The sequence below is a fragment of the Eublepharis macularius genome, chromosome 5 (genome assembly GCF_028583425.1).
Source record: "Eublepharis macularius isolate TG4126 chromosome 5, MPM_Emac_v1.0, whole genome shotgun sequence".
NCBI classification, from domain to species: domain Eukaryota; kingdom Metazoa; phylum Chordata; class Lepidosauria; order Squamata; family Eublepharidae; genus Eublepharis; species Eublepharis macularius.
This window is the reverse complement of record NC_072794.1, coordinates 102,358,630-102,378,005: the sequence shown is the minus strand read 5'-3', so window position 1 is coordinate 102,378,005 and position 19,376 is coordinate 102,358,630. Positions and strand designations below refer to the sequence as shown.

Sequence of the window (19,376 nt, the reverse complement as noted above, 5' to 3'; positions counted from 1 at the left end):
GAAGAAATAATGTAACAATCTATAACACCCTGCAATTAAAATAATTTCTTCTTTACCATACAATGTCTCTGGGGTCTCCTTTCTTGTTTGTAATAACAGAGCACATAGGCACAATCTTCACAGACTGTCAACGAAGGATGAGGTCTGGAGCAAAACTGTCTGACTGAAATATATTTGTGCAGCACCTGGCATATTCCAGCAGCATTCTTTAAGTATCGTTGCTGCTATGAAGCACACCGGAATCTGTTTGAGTGCAGTGGCTAAGTGAATGAGCTGTGATCCAGGGAAGTGGCAGGTTCAAATTTCATGTCAGATTGCAATTCACAGGATGCCTTTAGGCCAGGGGCGGGCAATTGTTTTGGCTCGGGGGCCACTTTGTGGGAGCGGAGGTTAGCGGAGGGCCGCACCTTTTAAAACGATTGTATTCATTAGTTACATTTGCATTTCAGAAAAGGTATAAATTGTATCATAAAAATCAATAAATATAAATTAAATAAAATAGTGGTAGTTTTATTCAATTTATTTATTGTGCTAATTTCATATCATCTATAGCTGCAAGCACATTTAATTTTAGAATCAGTTTAAAGAGACAAATGTAGGAATGAAGGAAATGAAGGAAATCTTGGTTCAAGGCGGATTTTTCTGACTGTCTTGGCGGGCCACAAAAAACTCTGTAGCAGGCCGCATGTGGCCCGCGGGCCGCAATTTGCCCACCCCTGCTTTAGGCAAATCACCCTCTGCAATATGGGGAGAACAATACTGGCCTGCCTTGCCAGAAAGGATTACTGAGGTATTGCATGTGAAGTACTTTCAACACTCCAAGTATGATAAAGATGCTAAGTAAATAATAAATATATCCCGCTACTTGCATTTGTTGCCCTTATGCCAGAGAGGTGGAATTGCCAAATAAGCAATCTGGAGAATCACTTTCTCTTCAATTTGGCCAATGTGATTTGTGAGATAGTACAGAAAGCAAACCTCCATCACACCTGATAGAGGGGGCAATTTCCTTATCAGCAGTGACATCAGATGCAGAGGCAAAACAGCTGACTGGCCAGCAGTGCCCCTGCTGGCCAGTCAAGAGCTTGTATCACCTGCCTCTGAGTCTCTCTCTCAGACTCACCATGTTAGTCCTCCTACCCTTCAGCTGCTGATCAACAATGGCTGAGTGCTACCTCCTGCTCCATGTTATCAGCTCTACTGGCTAATTTAAAGGAAAAACAATTCTCTGGGCTGTTACCATACTGGGATGATTGTACAGACACAGCAAAAGTACCTCCTCTCATGGAAAACTGAGATAAAGGGGCTTGTGTGTCCGTCAGAAATTTCTGTCTTCTTGTTGGGCTTGGCTAAGCACATGTAACAGGAATCCCAGTTCCTCTACAATGCATTGCTGCTCAGTGCATAGTGGCCTACAGTCAATAAACAGTATCACATACACTGGCTTCTGCAGAAAGACGTGGTAAGCCACTTTGGCCAGTATGACTAAGGGTATGTATATGGCCACACCCATTTAGAACACACAGGTTATCCACCACACAAATACGCTTGTTCTGGTTCAGCCATAGTCATGCTTTAAAGGGAATTATTTCTGTTATGATGATATGGAAGAGGATGCACATTAAAATGATAGATCACATCTGTGCTCTAGCACACATTCCATTTATGCCCACGGTTCCTAAAACCAACAAATGATACATGTTTAGAAGCCTGCAGCCACATGCAAAACTTCTTAGCTGCACTGGGGCAGCTAATTTGAAAAAAAATGTGGTTTCCCTGAATGGGAAAAGGTTTGTATATATGCTCTTCCCTCTAGTATTAATAAATGCTATACATGACTGTAATCTTTAGGCTACAATTCCTCAGCATTTGGCTGGCTCTAAACCATTTTGTATTTGAGGAAATGGGATACCCCTATTTTAGAAAAAAAATCTATAAAAAGGGCATGCTTCTGACTACTTTCATTCTTCTATATCTGTTCCAGTGCAGTATGCCAGATGCTATGAGGCTGAGAGAATTGTTTTTCTGAGTGGCTAATAATAGCTATGGTTGCCTGAAATGAATTAGCAATTTTGGATTCCTGTTCAGGTTTCAATCCTGTGCTCACTTACCTAGGAGTAAACCCTAATGAACTAACAGGATTTATTTACATGTAAACATGCATAAGATTTGGTTACATAGGGCAATTCTGTCATATATGTTCATCACTTGTATAGATCAAGCTAAAGTCAAACATTGTCATGAAGATTTGGGTTTATGAGTCACATTTTCCTGCAATCATTTTCTTATGCTAAAACACAGAACAGGGAAGTACTTCAGAAACGATTTTTATCCCCATGATAAACTGATTGTTTAAAGCCTAGAAGTGATGCCACTGACGGTTACGTACAGCTGCCAGCTGCCTTTCTGCAAGATACACAAGCTCATTCTCAAAAATCTTCATACTTGACATAAGGAATGCATGCCAACATCCTCCACAGGAGTTGTTCAGGAAGTTCTTTGATTTTTTCACTGGTCCTGCCAGACCAAAATACAGATTATTTACTGTGCAGAATTAAAGTTGTTTAACAGCGCACAGCAGTAAGATACAAAACACAGGCATGAAGGATATTGGTTCCACTTGGAACAAAAAGTATACTGCAAGCATAGTGAATGTAACTGATTGGAGTGGGGTTTGTTCCTATCATGGGAACTTTAATGTCTCTGGGGCAAGCCTCCTATATATGGCTGTAGCTCGGTGGCAGAGCATATGCTTTGCATGACGAGTCAGTCATCTGCAGTTGAAACCATTTTTGGAGAAGTGCTGCCAATCAGAGCAGACAGTACTGAACTGCTGATTTGACACTGCATACAGCAACTCTAAGGCACTGAATTTCAATAAACATTATTATAATTATTACTTCCACTCATACTTGTTCTATGCTACAAATATATTTTGGTTTCATTGAAATCTCTCCTGGTTTTAGGCAATTTAATTACCATCTTATGGTGCTTTCGAAAGAACAACGGTTGTTGGGGTAGAACCAGACACACTGCACAGCAGGTTTTTAAGTGTTTTTCAGCTTAATTGGCTTCTTCCTCCAACAAAAACACCACTTAAATTGGAGTAAAGCTGAAGGAAAGCTTCAAATTTGCTGACCCAAGTGGCTGGATCTGCACCATTACCATCTTGCCTTGGCTAGCAAAGGGGAAGGAGGTGTACAGCTGTGTGACTTCCTAGCTTCTTCAGTGTCTGGGGAGCTACTGACATGGATGTGATGCCATGCACTTAGTTTGGCTTTTGGTACCCTACAAATGCAACAGAGGAGGATCTCTTGTGCCTTTAATAATCGTGTAAATGAGGGATTTGAGCCTGGGGTGGTTTGCGCTGCAGAAAGAAAGAATGCCCCGGCAGAAACTGTTATGCAAGCATCACATACACAAGCATGCGGCATTGTCTATACTTCCCATAATTATCAAAAGCCCCTGGGTTGGCTGGCATCAACAAGATGTCACTCAAATACTCAACAAAAAGGGGTTCACTTTTTCATAAGCTGCTGCATAATTCAGGTTCTTTATGACCACTGCAAAGTCCTATTACACCTGTGTGGGCCAGATGTGGAAACTTCTACAGCTCTTTCAGAGCAGCTTTCCCCTTCACATCCCCTAATGGTTTCAACCTCATTTAGTCACAAAGCAGGAGAGGAAATGTGCCTCATTTCCAATTTTCTTTTTCCTGCCATGGAAAGAGTAGCATTTGGGGGCTCTCTCTCAAGAGTTTCTTGGGGGATAATGAATTTTGATTGATAACAGAGGTATTTAGTCTTCACTGGATTTTTGTCAGGCATTATATTGGAGAGTCTGGTAATGGAAGTATAGTTCAGGATAATAGTTCCAAAGTTTACTGTGACAACAAACACTTAATTGGAAGATTGGGATGCTCACAGTGGAGGAGACAGTGAATGGGGAATATTCAATTTTTGGGAAATCATTCCACATATATGTTCTGGAACTGAGGGCATTTAGAAAGTACCTCATGTACATAAAAAATTGAAGGGAAGATACCACCTCAGCTATGTATTACCTGAACAGACAAGGAGGTATAACAATACTTTTAAGGTTTTGCGGCTGTATTTTTGAGAGGTGTTTCAGTGGCTAATATTGCAAAGCTGCAAGGTAGGCTTCCACGCCCACATTTATTACATATACCTATTTGGGGAGAGCTGCAGATATGGGCAAAGCAGCACTGTAGAGCTTGTTCTCTGAAGAGGCTCATACCCTGCTCCTTAGTAAATCAGCTCGTTAATCTCCTAAGTAGGACTGCAAAAAGCCACAACAATGAAAGGGTTGCACTCACTATACTTGATGTTCATCAAGTGGTCCACATATTCTTGCTACCTAGGCTCCATTTTGTTCTAAGAGGCAGCAGCTCAGAGGGAACTGGAGGGAGATTCACTTCCCTTTCATTTCTGCATGATTAGAGATGAGAAGCCATTAGTGGTTTCTCATGGGAGAAGCCACTAAGCTTCTGCAACTGGTCTATGCATGCACAGTTCCCAAAGTGTGACTACATAATGGGATCTCTTCATGAACATCTGTTACAAATAATCGTAATAATTTCTAATGTCTTTAACATGTCCCTAAGTATTAAGGTTACCCAAGCCATACTGAGCAATTCATTTTATGATGTCAGAGCATGTAAGTTAATGGCAGGCAAAGAGCTGTGGCAAATCTTTCTTGCCAAGGCTACTGTGACATCAGAGCAGATCAAAGTAGAGGCAGAAATTTCAAAAGTGCATGAAAGGTTTGATGATGCTCATGGCTGAACTGCTTGTGATACTGACAGATCCTTCTCTAGTTAGATAGAAGAGTTCTGCCCTTTATTTCATCTGGCCATGCTAGGGCCACAGATCAACAGCAGACATGAAGTCCTGGATGGACTCTAAGGAAGTAAGAAGATAGATGGTGGTAATGGCAACAAGAACAATATAAAACAAAATTCTAGCAATGGAGGGGAGATTACTTCATCATCACCTAGCTTTGAAACAAGATATGAAGCACATTGCAAAAATTGTAATCATATTGGTGGCTCAATCAAGACTTTGAGCTTTGAGGGGTCTTGCAGAATTTGTCACAGGGGGAGGTAAATATTGCAGTGACGTTATAAATAATGATACATCTCTTAATTTTCTTTCAGCAAATGGCCTTGGATTAATTGCCGCTTCCTTGCCTAACATCTCACTGGCTTGTTGTGAGAATAAAATGAGAACAAACTGCAATTTGCACTAAGCATTAGGAATGGGTTTGCAAAGATATCAAAAAAGAAAAACATTATCAAGGCTCTATCCCTGCCTTAAATCCATAGCTGAAAATGGCACTAGTTTTGTTTTCCTTGTGTATGATCCCAATTAAAGCACAGCTGCATCCCTTTCAGTATCCAACAGCACCTGCTAACTGCACTGCTTTTATATGGATATTATCAATAACAGATTTATTTATAGTCCATAAATAGTCATAATGAGTCACTTTTCAGGTTTCAGTATGTTACTTGCTCCTATTTAACATTTCATATTTTAGGTGGTGGATGTTTCTTGAAGTTAATCAAATTAAAAATGGTGGTTTTGGTAGAAAATCAGTGCTTAATCAATTTATCATACCAATGATTTCAGCCCTAATTATAACAGTAAAGTGGGCTGTTTCTTTCTTTAGTCTCAGGGGCCAAGTTCTGGGTCTTCAGCAGCAAATAATGTTGGCTGGTGGAGCAGTTCCACATGTGCTGAGAGCATAATTGCAATTCTAAATGCAGAGCCAGTGCCTGACTCGACTGTTAGTTCATAGTTAGCTAATTTAATTTCTTCCATTTTCCAGGCTCCTTCAGCCTAAGCTGATCCAAGAGGAATCTTTTCCATTACATATATCAGGGCTGCTCTTCATTGACCTGTTTAATCACAAACTTTAAAAAAATCCCACCACTTGCCCCAGTTGAAGGAACGAGGAGAATTTGGCTGAGGTGTCACATTGGAACAGGCATGAACCAGTTGGGTCATGTGACTCCACAGAAAAAAGAGAAGCAGAGGGCACTCTGGGCAATTCCAGACATCATCTTTCAAAACAGACAATGACAGGACAATCTGGACTACTGTTTTTTCAAGTTGCAGTCCACAGACAGAGGAATGTGAGGGGCATTTGCTCCAGTTTTATGGGTCAGCATAACTTTCTTGAGTGTGAGGCAGGGAGGACACTCCCCCTGCAATGTCTCTGACCACTCAGGAGCCCCTATCTGTCTAGAAGAGCAGTATATAAGCTCAGTTATTATTATTATTTATATACCACCCTTCAGGACAACTTAATGCCCACTCACAGTTGTTTACAAAGTGTGTTGTTATTATCCTCAGGACAATCACCCTGTGAGGTGGGTGGGGCTGAGAGAGCTCCGAGAAGCTGCGACTGACCCAAGGTCATACAGCTGGCTTCAAATGGAGTGAAGAATCAAACCCGGTTCCCCAGATTAGAGTCCTGCCACTCTTAACCACTACACCAAACTGGTTCTCACCAGCTCACTGGTTTCTGATTGGCTATTGTCAATTAAATGGGCTTCAGTAGTACATATGCACACCAAAGGCCCCAATCCCTACACTTGTGGGGAGGGGGAGAGTGACTGGCCTGTGTTGATAACAGTGCTAGAGTTACAAGGATGAAGTATAAACGCACATAGATATTCTCAAAACACTTTGTTGTTTGTGCAATATTTCTTGAACATATCCAAGAAAAGACCTTTTGATCTTTCCACACATCTTGTCCCCCTCTTCCAAAATCTGGAATTTCTTATTGGCCGCTTTGTTTCCCTAGGGAAGGCTTATGCTCTGCCTTTACTCCTCCCAGTGTACTTCTTCATTAGAGCAGAAAAGAAATGATACAAAGATGAAAAATAAAGGGAAAAGGTTGTATCCTTATACTGAAAATTGGTTAAAATATGATAGGATTTGCATCCCTGAGAATTTCATCTGTTGAAAAAACAAGCTGCTAGCCAGAAGCCTTTTGAGAGCTGCTGTTAAACAAATTTATGGAATAACTGGGATAGATGAACTAAGAAGTATATTTTAATATCCCATCAGCAGAAACAAACTGCTGCTCCCCTTGGAATTATGTCTCAAAGGGCCTAATTATACTTGCCAGCTCTTTGGGGCAGAATGATCAAAAAAAGATGGGGAAAAATACATCTGCTGGTCAGAATACATTGGACTAGTCTCTAGCTGGTACTAGTGAGCACTGATACCAAAAGAGCAATGACATAAATTCAGCTTGGAATCTGCAATGTTCTCTGCATATCTATCTATTCTCTTAGTCCATGTTGTATATTTTAGGATGCCAATGAAGTGTTATTGTATTATCCATCTGTCAAATAATTAGCACTGTGAGCAAAATGCCAAGAGCTCTCTCAGATGCTTGAAGTCAGATCTATGGAAAGCCAGTGGCTTCAGACTTCACTGCTACTTTCTCCAAGGACTGGGGTAGGATCATTCCCCTGCCTTTTCTTTCTGAAGTGTCAACATTTTTCTGAGATTTTAGCTGTATTGCAATTAAATGGATAATCAATTTCAGTTTAGTTTGCAGCCAGGAGCCCTGCAATAACATTGTAAGAGCTACGCATATCATTGCTATTAAATGAGTGTTTAAGAGAAACTGTTGTAGGAGAATCTTGGCATTTCTTTCTTTTCAAAGTATGTTTCTGGGTGTGTTAATTAATGGGGGAAATCAAGAAGAGCTTTGATGAATCAGGTACCTAGCAACTCAAAAAACAACTGACAGATCAATAAGGAATTAAAGATGGAGGAAGTTACTTTAAAAGAGACTCTGGATTTTAAATATTGCATTATCATAGGCTTGGATTGTGTTTCAATATTTTTTGATTTTGCAATTGGATATATTCTTGCATAAACAAAAGCTAGAATAATAGATTTTTTTCCTTTGCATGACTTCTTTTAACTAGACAAAAGGCCCAAATTGATCAACATAAATCAACTTTGAAAAATTAAGTTCTGCATTGTTCTGTTTGCGTTGCCACTTGTGACCAACACACACTGTACTGCCAAAGATCCTGGGCATTTTTTCACCTATGGCACTAAAAATAATTGTTTTTTTCATGGCTGTTTTTCAAATATAAACCCTAATTTTAGAATGGCTCTCTTCTGCATTCTTCTCTGCATTATCAGCGTGCACACTGGCTCACTAGTAGTGCTTGAGAAACTCCAAACTGCTTTATATCGCATCTGAAAAAACACTTGTTCCTACCAGAGGGGTTCCTACCAGTCAATGTTACCAACCCCACATGCTGGATTTGCATTCACACCTACAGTCGAACTGGGCACTATGCCTGTTTCTTGGGAATCAATATTTGCAGAATTCAGTGCGACTTATTCCCAAGGCACTCTCCTGTTGAACAGCTACGCTGCAGAATTTAGCCACCGAACATTGGGTGAAAACATGGCAAAGCGAGGCTCCCACTCTTGCTCTGGGAAGTCAGAGAGAGGTGAACCTGCCTCCTCCGGCGCTACTGAGCTTTCCTGCCCTGCCCTTACCGGTGTGAGACTTGCTGGTGATCGAGGGCTGAGCGACCTCCCGCGCCCCCATAGTAATAGAAAGGCGCCACTGCGCTCAGCCGAAAGAGAGCACTGGTCTGCCGCAGGTTCTTCCGGCCAGGCGTGTCCCACTTCTGCAGGGGCAGGGACAGAACTTCTTGTGGGTGGCCTCCAGGTGCTCTTCTCCGCCCCCCCCCCCCCAGGCTGAGTCTGCAAGGCGACCGGGTGGCGCACGGACCTCTTCCTTCGGGGTCATGGGACCTACTGGCTGGGGCTGGGGCTCTGGGCTGGTGCTGTCTATTAGCCCGCGGCAGCCTTCCACCTCCTCGCGTCTGTCTCTGGCAAGTTCGCCTGCGCTTGCCACTGTTCAAAAGACAGAGCGTCAGTTCTGTCCGCGGAGCGAGGGGCAAGTACAAAGGTGGAAGGCGTCGTGCTGCGCGACCGCCTCTCGACGGGGAGCGGGAAGAAGCGCAGCAGCGCCGACGGGGTTAACATTCAGCTCCCACTCGGCTTGGAAGCTCGGCTGAGCCGGGCTGGGCGGGCAGTCAAGAGAGCCGAGTATCCGGGCAACAGGCGGCGGGAGCCACTTGCTGGAGAGCCGCCGGGGTTGTCCTGTTGGTGCTGCCCTCCAGAGAGCGCCCCCCTTCGGGCAAAAGGCGAACCAAGCTCCGTTGGCGTCCATCCCCTGCCCGGCCGCACGTCGCGCAACAGGGCGCCCGACAGGCGGAGGAGGCGACGCTGCGGCGGCCCTGGAGCTGGCCCCTCCCGCCCGGCGGCTGCCCCCTTGCCCCCGCGAGCGATGCCTGACCCTGCGGCGCCTCCCCGCCTTGAGAGGCCAAGTCGCCCGAGCGGCGCGCGCCCACTCCCTCCCACAGCCCGAAAATGATGAGCGTGCTCCGAGTCGAGTCGGGTTCCTCCCGCTGCCTCGCAAGAGCACCCGCAGGCCGGCCAGACCCACCACCGTCCGCGGCTGCAGCTCCTGAAAGAGCGCAATCCCGCCTCGATCCCATCGCCTTCGCGGGGAAGCGGACTCCGCCCGGATCCTGAACGCTTTTTCCGAGAAGGCGGAGGAGAGCCCACGGGAGGAGGAAGCCAAGCCCAGCTCGGCCCCCGGTGGGAAGGGGGCTGGAAGGGAACCGGCTCAGCCCAGGAGCAAGTGCCGATGATGCGCCTGGCTAGATCGCCTTGCCGTTGCCAGCCTCTCACGTCGGAGAAATAAACACGGCTGCGTTCCCGGAGCGCTGGAAACGTCCATGATTTTTGTAGACGGCTTGGACCCTGCCGGAGAGGGAAAGGCGAAGCCACCAGGCGACAGTCCTGGAGCAGCAGAAACCGAGTGAGAAGTTGGCTGCAGGTCTCGATGTGGGAAAGCCGAAGGTGTTGATGCCACAGGGTCCGGGAAGGTCGTCCAAAGTTTAAAACCTCTGTTCAAGTCAAGGGAAGCTCTCCTGTCCACTTTGGAAAGATTCCAGGCGGCGTTTGTGAGCTGCTGAGAACCAGGAGGTAGAGAACAGAAAGAGAGATTAGTTGCTGCTGCTGCTGTGCTCAAAGTCTCTGTTTGTTTGTTCCTACCTCTTTACCAGCCTTGTAACGTTTTTGGAGCCCTTGCCGAAGACGCACGGTGCTGTTGCCATCTGGTTCCAATCTGCGTAGCCAGAGGCAGAATCCTCCAGGCATCTGGGTTAGCCAGCCAGGCCAGCTTCCTTTCACTCCAGGTCTTGTCTTCGGGCGCGGCTGTACTTGTTGCAGCCTGGTGGTGCTCCGAAGAGGTGAGAAGTCCTCCCATCACTGCCTCGCCTCCGGTTTCGAAACTGAATGCCAGCCCTGGCCGATCTCTGAAATAGCTGGTGCAGCCAAAGGGCAGGCTTGCCAGAGGTCAGGAGGGAAGAACCCTCCCCCAACTCCTTAACAGCAGAAGGGTGTTTAGAGGGCACCTCTGGGCCACCTAACGTGATCTATGATTAGCTCAGTGTGTGTCTCATCTTACCGCGGGCGCAAATCGGGGAACAAGCCACCCTCCAAAACATGCCTGAAGGAAGAGATGGGCAAAGGGGAAGAGTCGGACAAGATCACTATCAATGTTGGGGGCACCAGGCATGAGACATACAAGAGCACTTTGCGCACCCTGCCCGGCACCAGGCTGGCCTGGCTGGCTGACCCTGATGCCCAGAGCAATTTTGACTTCGATGGGCAAAGCAATGAGTTTTTCTTTGACCGCCACCCAGGCATCTTCTCCTACGTGCTGAACTACTACCGCACAGGCAAACTACACTGCCCCGCAGACATCTGTGGACCCCTTTTTGAGGAAGAGCTCACCTACTGGGGCATCGATGAGACTGACGTGGAGCCCTGCTGCTGGATGACCTACCGCCAGCACCGCGATGCTGAGGAAGCTCTGGATATCTTTGAGAGCCCTGAGCCTGGTAGTGGGGTGGCTGGAGAGGAGACCGAGGATGAAGGGGCCAGGGAGATGACTCTTCAGTGCCTGGGCATGGATGATAGGCCGCCGGGAGCTCCTGGGGCTGCTGGAGGAGGAGGTTGTTGTCGCAACTGGCAGCCCAGGATGTGGGCTCTCTTTGAGGATCCCTATTCATCCCGGGCAGCCAGGGTGAGTTGGGGAGCAGTGGGGGGCCGCTGCCAGACTGTGTCATGGGGTACTGCAGTAGCACAGGCTTACGGAGATCTGTTGATTCCTTTCCCTGCTCCCAGTTTTCGGGGTGTGGAGGATACATGGGCTCCCACCATTCAGTCATACCTCTCTCTGGAGTGTGATGGTTCCCCACATTTGACTGACTTGAGATGCAGTATTTGATTCAGATTTCATCCAGTCCCCAAGGTCTTTGAATAGACTCTTTCTTTCCCCTTCTCACCACATGCTGATGACCTTGCTGTTCTTCTCTTGCTCCTGTCATCTGACTTTCTCTGCTTAGTTTCTCCTGCTGATGCACTGAGGATAGGAGATGTTTCAGTCCTCCATTACACTGTTTGTGTATGTGCACATGTGCATAGGTTTGATTGCACATGGTTTTCTTTCTTTAGGTAGACTCCATGAGCTAAAACATCTCATCCAAGGTGCTGAAAGGATGAGTCTCAAGATGCAAATTGCCTCTGGGGTCGGCTGTCAGCACCACACAACTCTCTGTAATATAGCACACGCCCTGTAGTGCAACACACATCCTGTGCTTGGGGACCCAGTGATATATTGCAGCCATCTGCCCCTACCCCTTGGATTTGCAAGTGTATGCTTGAATGCTTTGGGGGTTCTTTTCCCTCTTCTACCTGCTGAACTCAAGATCTAACATAGTTTTAGGAGAGTCTAAGAATGGCTAGCCAATTTTGTATCTTATGTCCTGAATTTACTAATGGGTATACAGAGCACATGATCCCTTCCCCACAATATACACATGCATATACAGGCATAGATGCATCCCCACATGCATGCATGATACTGTACACACCTGCAACAAAGGCATAAAAAAGAAACCATGGAAGAAGCTGGGGGCCCCCAGAAAGACCTTTTTACAAGCCAGAGGAGGGGAGGGTTGCCCTGCCTCTCACTGTTTCCACTGTCCTTTCCAGTATAAACATACGATAATCAAAAGAAAACCTTCCCTTAGATTGAGGCAGCTGAGAGGCTGCCACATGATCTTTCCCACTCCAGTAGTCATTTATTTTTCATCTTCAGAATAGAAACTTGAAGGCCAGTTCTCCTGCTTTCTGCTTCCAAGTTTCAGGGCTCAAAATGAAGCTGAATGGAAATCTGCACAATGCTTACATTTAGAAATTCTGCTTCCTTTTCGAAACACTTTTTTATGCATACTAATGCAGACACACCCACTACTTTCCCATTCAAACCCATACAAATTAATACTATTCACTTTTTTCATATGCATAGCTCAGAGACATAATTCACAAACTCTTCACTTTGCTATACAGTGAAACCCTGCTTTAAAACTCAAGCTATTCACATATCTATCTCTGTAGTCACAACCTAGTATATAATTGCTAGTGTACATACCCATAGCTCTCTATCTCACATGCATGCACTTGGGATGCAAAAGAGTTGTTGGCATTTAGAAGTGTAAAAATGCAAGAGAACATTCTGAGCTTTGCTTGCCTTCTGGCAGAGTTCATAGCAAAATACATGTGTTGGGAGGGAGGGCAGTTATTGTATTAAAAATGCTTTTTTCCACCCAAACAGATAATTTAGGCAGCCAAATGTTTTCCAAAAAGACACATTCCAAAGATGGAATTACAGACTCCTCCTGTGTCTCAAAGGTCTTAGATTTCCAGCATGGTGCTCATGTATGAGAGGGTCCAAAATAGACTTGTTGAAAACAGCCTCCAGGGATTTTCCCATTCTGCAACTGGCTGCTTCTTCTCTTGGAAAAAAAACTTTCCTCAGCCATTGACCTCAATGACATGGAGACTTGATTATTATCACATTTAGGAAGCCAAAGAGCTGTCCTGTTGAGAAATATATGTAGCAGCCATGTTGAGGACAAGTTCCCCTGTTTCTTTCCTCTTGAGATGGGATAACCTCACAATTTTTTTTGTAACAGATCAGTACCTGTTTTAGCAAAGGTTTAAGTCTGGGGGCGGGGAAGGTATTGACATGGCCCAGTGTCAATGTAGCATCTGGTAGGGTATGTGAATCTCCCTTTCCTGAATCCCAGGCACAGGGCTGCACCACAATGGCTTTCTAAGGGTCCAATTAGACAGGACATGAGCGATCCCTGATTAGGATCTCCCACTGTTTTTTAAGCTAATTAGTAACCCAATGCAGCTGCAGAGAAGATTGTGGCAGGCTCACAGGGAAAGGGGTTGTTTAACCCTTTCCTCTCATCCTTCCAATGATTCAAATGGCTTCTTCCAAGCTGCAATGACCTCTGTAAGTACTGTGCTGTACCTCTCCCCCTCCCTGGAGTTAATTGCAACTTGGGGGGACTGAAATCATGGAAGAGGCATGGTAGATGTGAGTTAAATACCCCTTCTCTAGGCTTCAAAGCAGCTACATGGGATAAGAGTGAGATATCGTAATCTCTGACATCTAATTTATTTCATTAGTTTTGTTATGATATTAATTACTTTATACTATTTATCTAGTTTTACTCCAAGCTTTCTTAATAAAAGGAGGTGGAACATCTGAATGGCTTTATCTAGCTGGCATAACCTGGCAGCTGTACTCTATGGGAAGGCAGTTGGATGTGGAAGTTTGGCTCTTCCCCTCTCTGAACTCTCATAGAGCTGTGATAAGTATCCACATGTGGCTTAAGTTCAACTGATTTCAAACTCTAGTGAAGTTCAGCAAGGTTATCTCACTTTGTACAGCATAAGTACCTAACACTTGTGCTTCTAATATTACATGCTGGAGTTGACAAGGATGTTTAAACAGTTCATAAAATATGAATGGGCTGTCTTGAAAGGTGCCCTTGTATTTCACTAGGAGGAGCACAAATAACTCTTTTTCTTTGTGGGCTCCTGCTATGAATAAATTAGTTTTTTTGACATCTCCCAAACACTCTCACAAACCATTTTTCTGTCTTTTGTGTTGTGCTGAGGCTTCACTTACCAGAACTTGGCCTTTCCTTTTCTAATCACCAGAGGAGTAAATTAAATATAACTTAATTTAAAGCATCTTCTTATTAACAACTGTAAATCAGGAGAAGCTTTAATTTAAAATATTTGTTGCATGATGTTTTGGCTTGCTTCATCAGGCCCAGAAAACATTTTCTAAATTATAGTGTATTGCTAACAGGCTGGGTCCTGTGGCAATTTAGGATCTTTGTCTTATGGCTTGTGACGTCATTCAGTCTTGCTGCATCCATATTTTTAGTTTAGGGATCTGGTTTTTTGCAAGTCTGTGTCTCCAGACTTGGAGAGGAAAAAATGGCAGGTGAACTTAGAGAGCAATCCTAAGCAGGACTACTCAGACTCCAACGCCAGTCTATTCTATGGGGCTTACTCCCAGAAAAGCGTTCTTAGGATTGCACTGTAGTCAGTATGATTGATACTAAGTCAGAATGCCTGTGCTTTACATGCAAACAGTATTGGGTAAATGATGGTCTCTAGATACACGGACAGGAAAATGCTACTCCTGTTAACTGGTTTCCTGATCTTGTACATTGTCTTTACCTGCCACTGCAAAAGCTGAAGCTGCATCCTAACCCTGGAAAGTAGGGCAGATGTATCCTCACTATTATATAATGCGTTGAATCTGGGCCCACCTTGTTCAGGCCCTTCCTCCGGCCGGTCTAGTAGGACCCTTTCTATCCATAGCCTGCCTCCCCTTTCCAAATCCTGCCCTCCAGCTTTCTGTTCTATAAAGCTATGCCAGACAGCCTGGTTCTCCAGTAGCAAAATGTGCTATTCTGCCAGCCATTAGTGAGAGTTTGGTTCCTACTTCCTACTGTGATACGAGCCTCCATGCAATCATTCCAAGATTGAGGCTGTACTTACGGTCTTTTCACACCTATATGGAAAGTAATTCCAGACCATAAAGAAGAAACTGAGTCACAGTATAGTGACAGTTTTGTTTTCTCTGAAATTGCACAGAAGCCGTTTAGAAAGTTCCTTAGTGCAATGTATGCATTGCTACAGAGGGCCCTGTGGAGAAGGTAGGCAAGCCAATGAGAACAGCAAGTTAACAGGAGAAGAGGAAAGGCCTCACTGGCTCCATATTAAGATACAGAAAACACTGTGTGGCTGGCTTTGGAGTAACAGTAGGAACCAGTGCTTTATGCAGGGAAGAAGTGCTACACCCCTGCAGTGATGAACAAAGGAATAACATGCGGGAGACTTGCACAAACAGCTGTAATCATGAAACACTGTAGCATCTGCTTAACATGGGCGAGCAGAGTTTAAAGGCTCCAAATGAGAGCAGAACTTCCACTGCCTGTTCTGCCAGACATTAATCTTCATCACTCACATCTTATTTCTCTATGAAAAATAGCAACAGAGCTGAGTGGGTCACCAGAAATTCACCCAGAGGCTCTTTGGACATAACAGATCCCCGATGACAATGGTACTGGCATTTGCAGGGATAACATGGTCTCTCACAGAATGGACTCACTAGGACAGAAAGCTTGTCTCAGCGGAGAGCCTGCTCAGATTACATGGACCTCAAGCAGGAAAGAGAAGAAGAAGCTCCAGTAAAGCCACCTCAGGATGGCACTTACCACTCTCAGCCCCAGGCCAAATAGACACAGTTAGAATGAGGTGTTTTTTGAAAGTGCCACACGTTACATATGTATACAAGAGATGACATAAAAATGAGACAGGAAAGGTGCAGAATGTCCACTAAGCAGGCCAGGCATGGTATGTCATTGTGGTAGCTATGGCTCCTGCCATCCAGATGGACAGAAGGACAGCCCCAGAAACAACACTGAGTACAAGAAGGGACTATATGTGCAATCAACATGAAAGTGCATGATCTTGAGATATGGGAGTAACCTTACAGTGGATTTAGGGATTCCTGCCGAATGTGTTGGGCAGTGGGTGGATCTGAGGAAATGGATGTGTAAGTATGCTCTCAGCATAGCGTATGGCTTTAAGAGACCTAGTTGCTAAGAGGCAATAGTCAATTTTTGATAAGAGTGATGTGAGGACTCAGCTCTGTCTAGAATAGATGCCAACTGATTTCCATACCCTGCCCCAGATCCCAGATGCTGTGATACGGCTGTGATTACTTAGTGATTTGGGCTGTACACACTCAGGGACAGTTGTTTAGTGGTGAATTAATTGGAATTCAACTCCGAATAAGGAGATACCTTCTTTCTGTGTCTTTCCCCAGCCACCCATCTGGAGCAACCCTGGCTTATTTATGAATGTACAAGAACAGAGTGGGAAACAATTTAACCAGATCAATTTACATAGAAAGTAATGCTGTACAATGACTAAATGGCTTCAGTGGTCACTGTGGCTACCCTTAATTTCCCTTTCAGTTGAAATCAGATGTTCAGAAATCTATCCCTAAGCGATTTGCCCAAGATAATGCATGGAATCTGGATGAAGCAGGAAACAATTTTGCTTTCTTTTTCAAGCCTAGCAAAGAAGAATTGGGAACTTTCGAGTCTCCAATAAAGGTTATTGGAGGAAATCCATGACACTTCACTGCAATACATGCAGGACCTCCTCTTGTACGTTGGAGAAACACATTGGTGGTTATCTGGTAGAGGCTTCAGCACTCAGTGGCCCATCTCTGTTTAATTTCTAGCTACAGTGGTCATGATTTATACATTGTCCTTGCTTTTGCTTGGTCATAACATGCTAAGAAGTTGCAGCAATGGTACCAGAGCTGAGTCATAGCTTCACATTTCTAAGCTCATACATAATGCTAGCAATGCCATAAGCAGCACTTGAGCCCAGCTGCTCCCCCTGGACTGTATGCTGCTTCTGACATTGCCAGTGGAGAGGGAGCTATGCCCCAGGACTGATATCGAAGGGGACCCGGGGGAGCAACGTTTGGGCTTGCATTCCAGCACCAACATTGCAGTTTCCTAGTTCTAAAAAACTTGGTACGTTAAGCAAGTTTAGGAGCTCTGTTTTTCAGTTGCAGTGAACTTTCATACAATCTATACAATGTATACTTGATATTTTTTATTCATGCATTGATTAATGTGGCCAAAGAAACATTTATTTATTTTGTTTATACATTGCCTTTCTCCCCAATGGGGGCCCAAACAGGCTTGCATTGTTCTTCTCCATTTTATCCTCACAACAACCCTGTGAGGAAGGTTAGGCTGAGACTATGATTGTCCCAGGGTCACCCAGCAAGTTTAAAGGAGATTTTCAGGATTAAATTGATAGTGATCCACCAATGGAGATCCAAGGTGGGCAGCACTGGGCAAATCATTTTTCCCCCAGGCCACCAGCAACCATTACAAAAAATAATCAGATGTTTTCCTAATCAAAAAAAGGTAGTGGGGTAGAAGTTCTTAAACTGTAACGAAAGTTTTCGTGACAAAAAACAAGTTTTTCAAAATCAGTCTTACGGGGGTGAGTGCTTTGGGGCTGGGTAGTATACTTAGCATAATGAGGAATCTACTATCCAGACTTTATAGGAATCAACACTACTTCATTGATCCAAGTAGAGATTGCTGATGGGTTGGAATTGTGCAATGGGACTGGGTCCATTGATCTGTGAAGCATTCTGAAACTAGCATAGGATTTATGACCTCCGTTTGCATTTTAGTGAATGAAGAACCGCCATAATGGCTAGATTTCACCTGGGACTAAGCAGTAGAAATAAAAGTTCTAAGAGGCCATTATATTTTGTGGTTACATGTTTATCATCAGGTCCATATAAATGTAAGGTCATTTTTCAAAATGTCAAAACATCCAGTGGCTCCCAGGGAAATGATGATGATGATGATGATGATGCTTGTGTGCTTGTTCTTATTTCACATTTGTCCCAGTTACTAATTTTCTGAAGCATCCTGTGTTCTGTGGGGCTGTAACCAAGAATATGAATTCATCTGTAGAAGTTGAGTGGAAAGCCTAAGGAGGAAAGGGATTGGGGTGATCAAATAGTACCATAGCCAGGGAGAATTAAAATCAGTTATTTTTCAAATAAATAAATACTTTGATTTTTTTTGTTCACATCTGATGTTTTAGTTATTGATGAATAAATAATCCCCTACATGTGTTGTTCAGGAGAAACTTATATTTCTTTGTACGTTTAATAGTTCTGTGGGCCTTGATCTTACTTGAATCCTTGCATATATACAGAGAATGATAACCAGAAATCCATTTATTTCACAACAGCCCCAAACACGTATATATTTTGAAGCACAAGTTTATGTAGACTGCATTCTCAAACATTTTGGATTATACTTGTAGGCGGTATGAAGGCCCTATTTATTTCCAAACCAGTGTTTTAATTATTATAGTGTTCAAATAATATGTGAATTATTATAGGATTTAAATGAAAAGCAGTCTTTTCTTGGTGTTTTAAATAATAATTTAAAATATTGACGTAAATCAGTTCACCATGTATATAGCCTTTCTTCATCTGTTAATGAATCAAAGCATGGATAGCCATCCTATGTTACTGGGTTTTAATTCCTGCCTGTGTATAAAGAAAAATGTACACCAATGAACCAGGAGCACAAACACAAGCAGAGTTCCAGCCAGGTAATTGAATCCTTCTTGTTTAATATTAGTATCAATGAAAGGTGTCAGACTTGCCTTTGGGATGTAGCGGAAAGCAAACCTTCCAACAAGTTTCAGTTCAATCAGTGACTTGGCAGATTTCAGACTTATCATTGGAACTGAAAAGAACTTAATGAGAAGGAAGTTGAGTCTCCCAGCTTGCTCAGTCCTTACTTAAGCTGGGAACATGCTAAAGTGATGATATTCCTACAAGAATATAGAATGTAGAGATGAGCCCCTTTCCCCAGCTGTGTTCCTTTTTATATTTGCTTATATTCTTGTCAATGGTTTTTCTTCTCCATGTTTTATTGTTGGCATAGTAGATTCAGTTGCATCATGTATACATATTGTATTGTCTCTTATACACTGCCTCTTTATTTGTGCAGTGTTCATCATATATGCCGTGATCTGGTTAGCCCGGGTCAGCCTGATCTTGTCAGTTCTCAGAAGCTAATCAGGGCCGGCCTTGGTTAGTAATTGGATGGGAGACCTCCAACACCAGGGTTGCAGAGGCAGGCAATGGCAAACCTCCTCTATTAGTCTCTTGCAATGAAAATCCTGTAAAGGGTCACCATAAGTCAGCTATGACTTGAGGGCACTCTGTACCACCACATCATATATACACATACGCAATATATAAGGCTGATGTATTGACCTACATATAAT

At 43.9% G+C, this 19,376-nt stretch overlaps 2 protein-coding genes across 4 annotated transcripts in view; one reads left to right on the top strand and one right to left on the bottom strand.

Moving 5' to 3' along the window:
* Positions 1-536: 536 nt before the first annotated feature.
* On the bottom strand, positions 537-10,235 carry LOC129330372 (uncharacterized). The gene is made up of 3 exons (XM_054980402.1): positions 10,139-10,235; positions 8,559-9,982; positions 537-2,517 (listed from the first exon to the last, which is right to left on the bottom strand). Exons 1-2 carry the CDS (start codon positions 10,233-10,235, stop codon positions 9,054-9,056), a joined length of 1,026 nt encoding a protein of 341 aa, XP_054836377.1. The 3' UTR covers positions 537-2,517; positions 8,559-9,053.
* KCNC4 (potassium voltage-gated channel subfamily C member 4) overlaps positions 9,987-19,376 on the top strand; it is a 38,246-nt gene continuing 28,856 nt past the window's right edge. For all 3 annotated transcript variants that reach the window (XM_054980821.1, XM_054980824.1, XM_054980825.1), the window contains exon 1: positions 9,987-11,166. In XM_054980821.1, the coding sequence (XP_054836796.1) occupies positions 10,516-11,166 (651 nt within the window). In that variant the 5' untranslated portion in view covers positions 9,987-10,515. The remainder of the gene's footprint in view (positions 11,167-19,376) is intronic.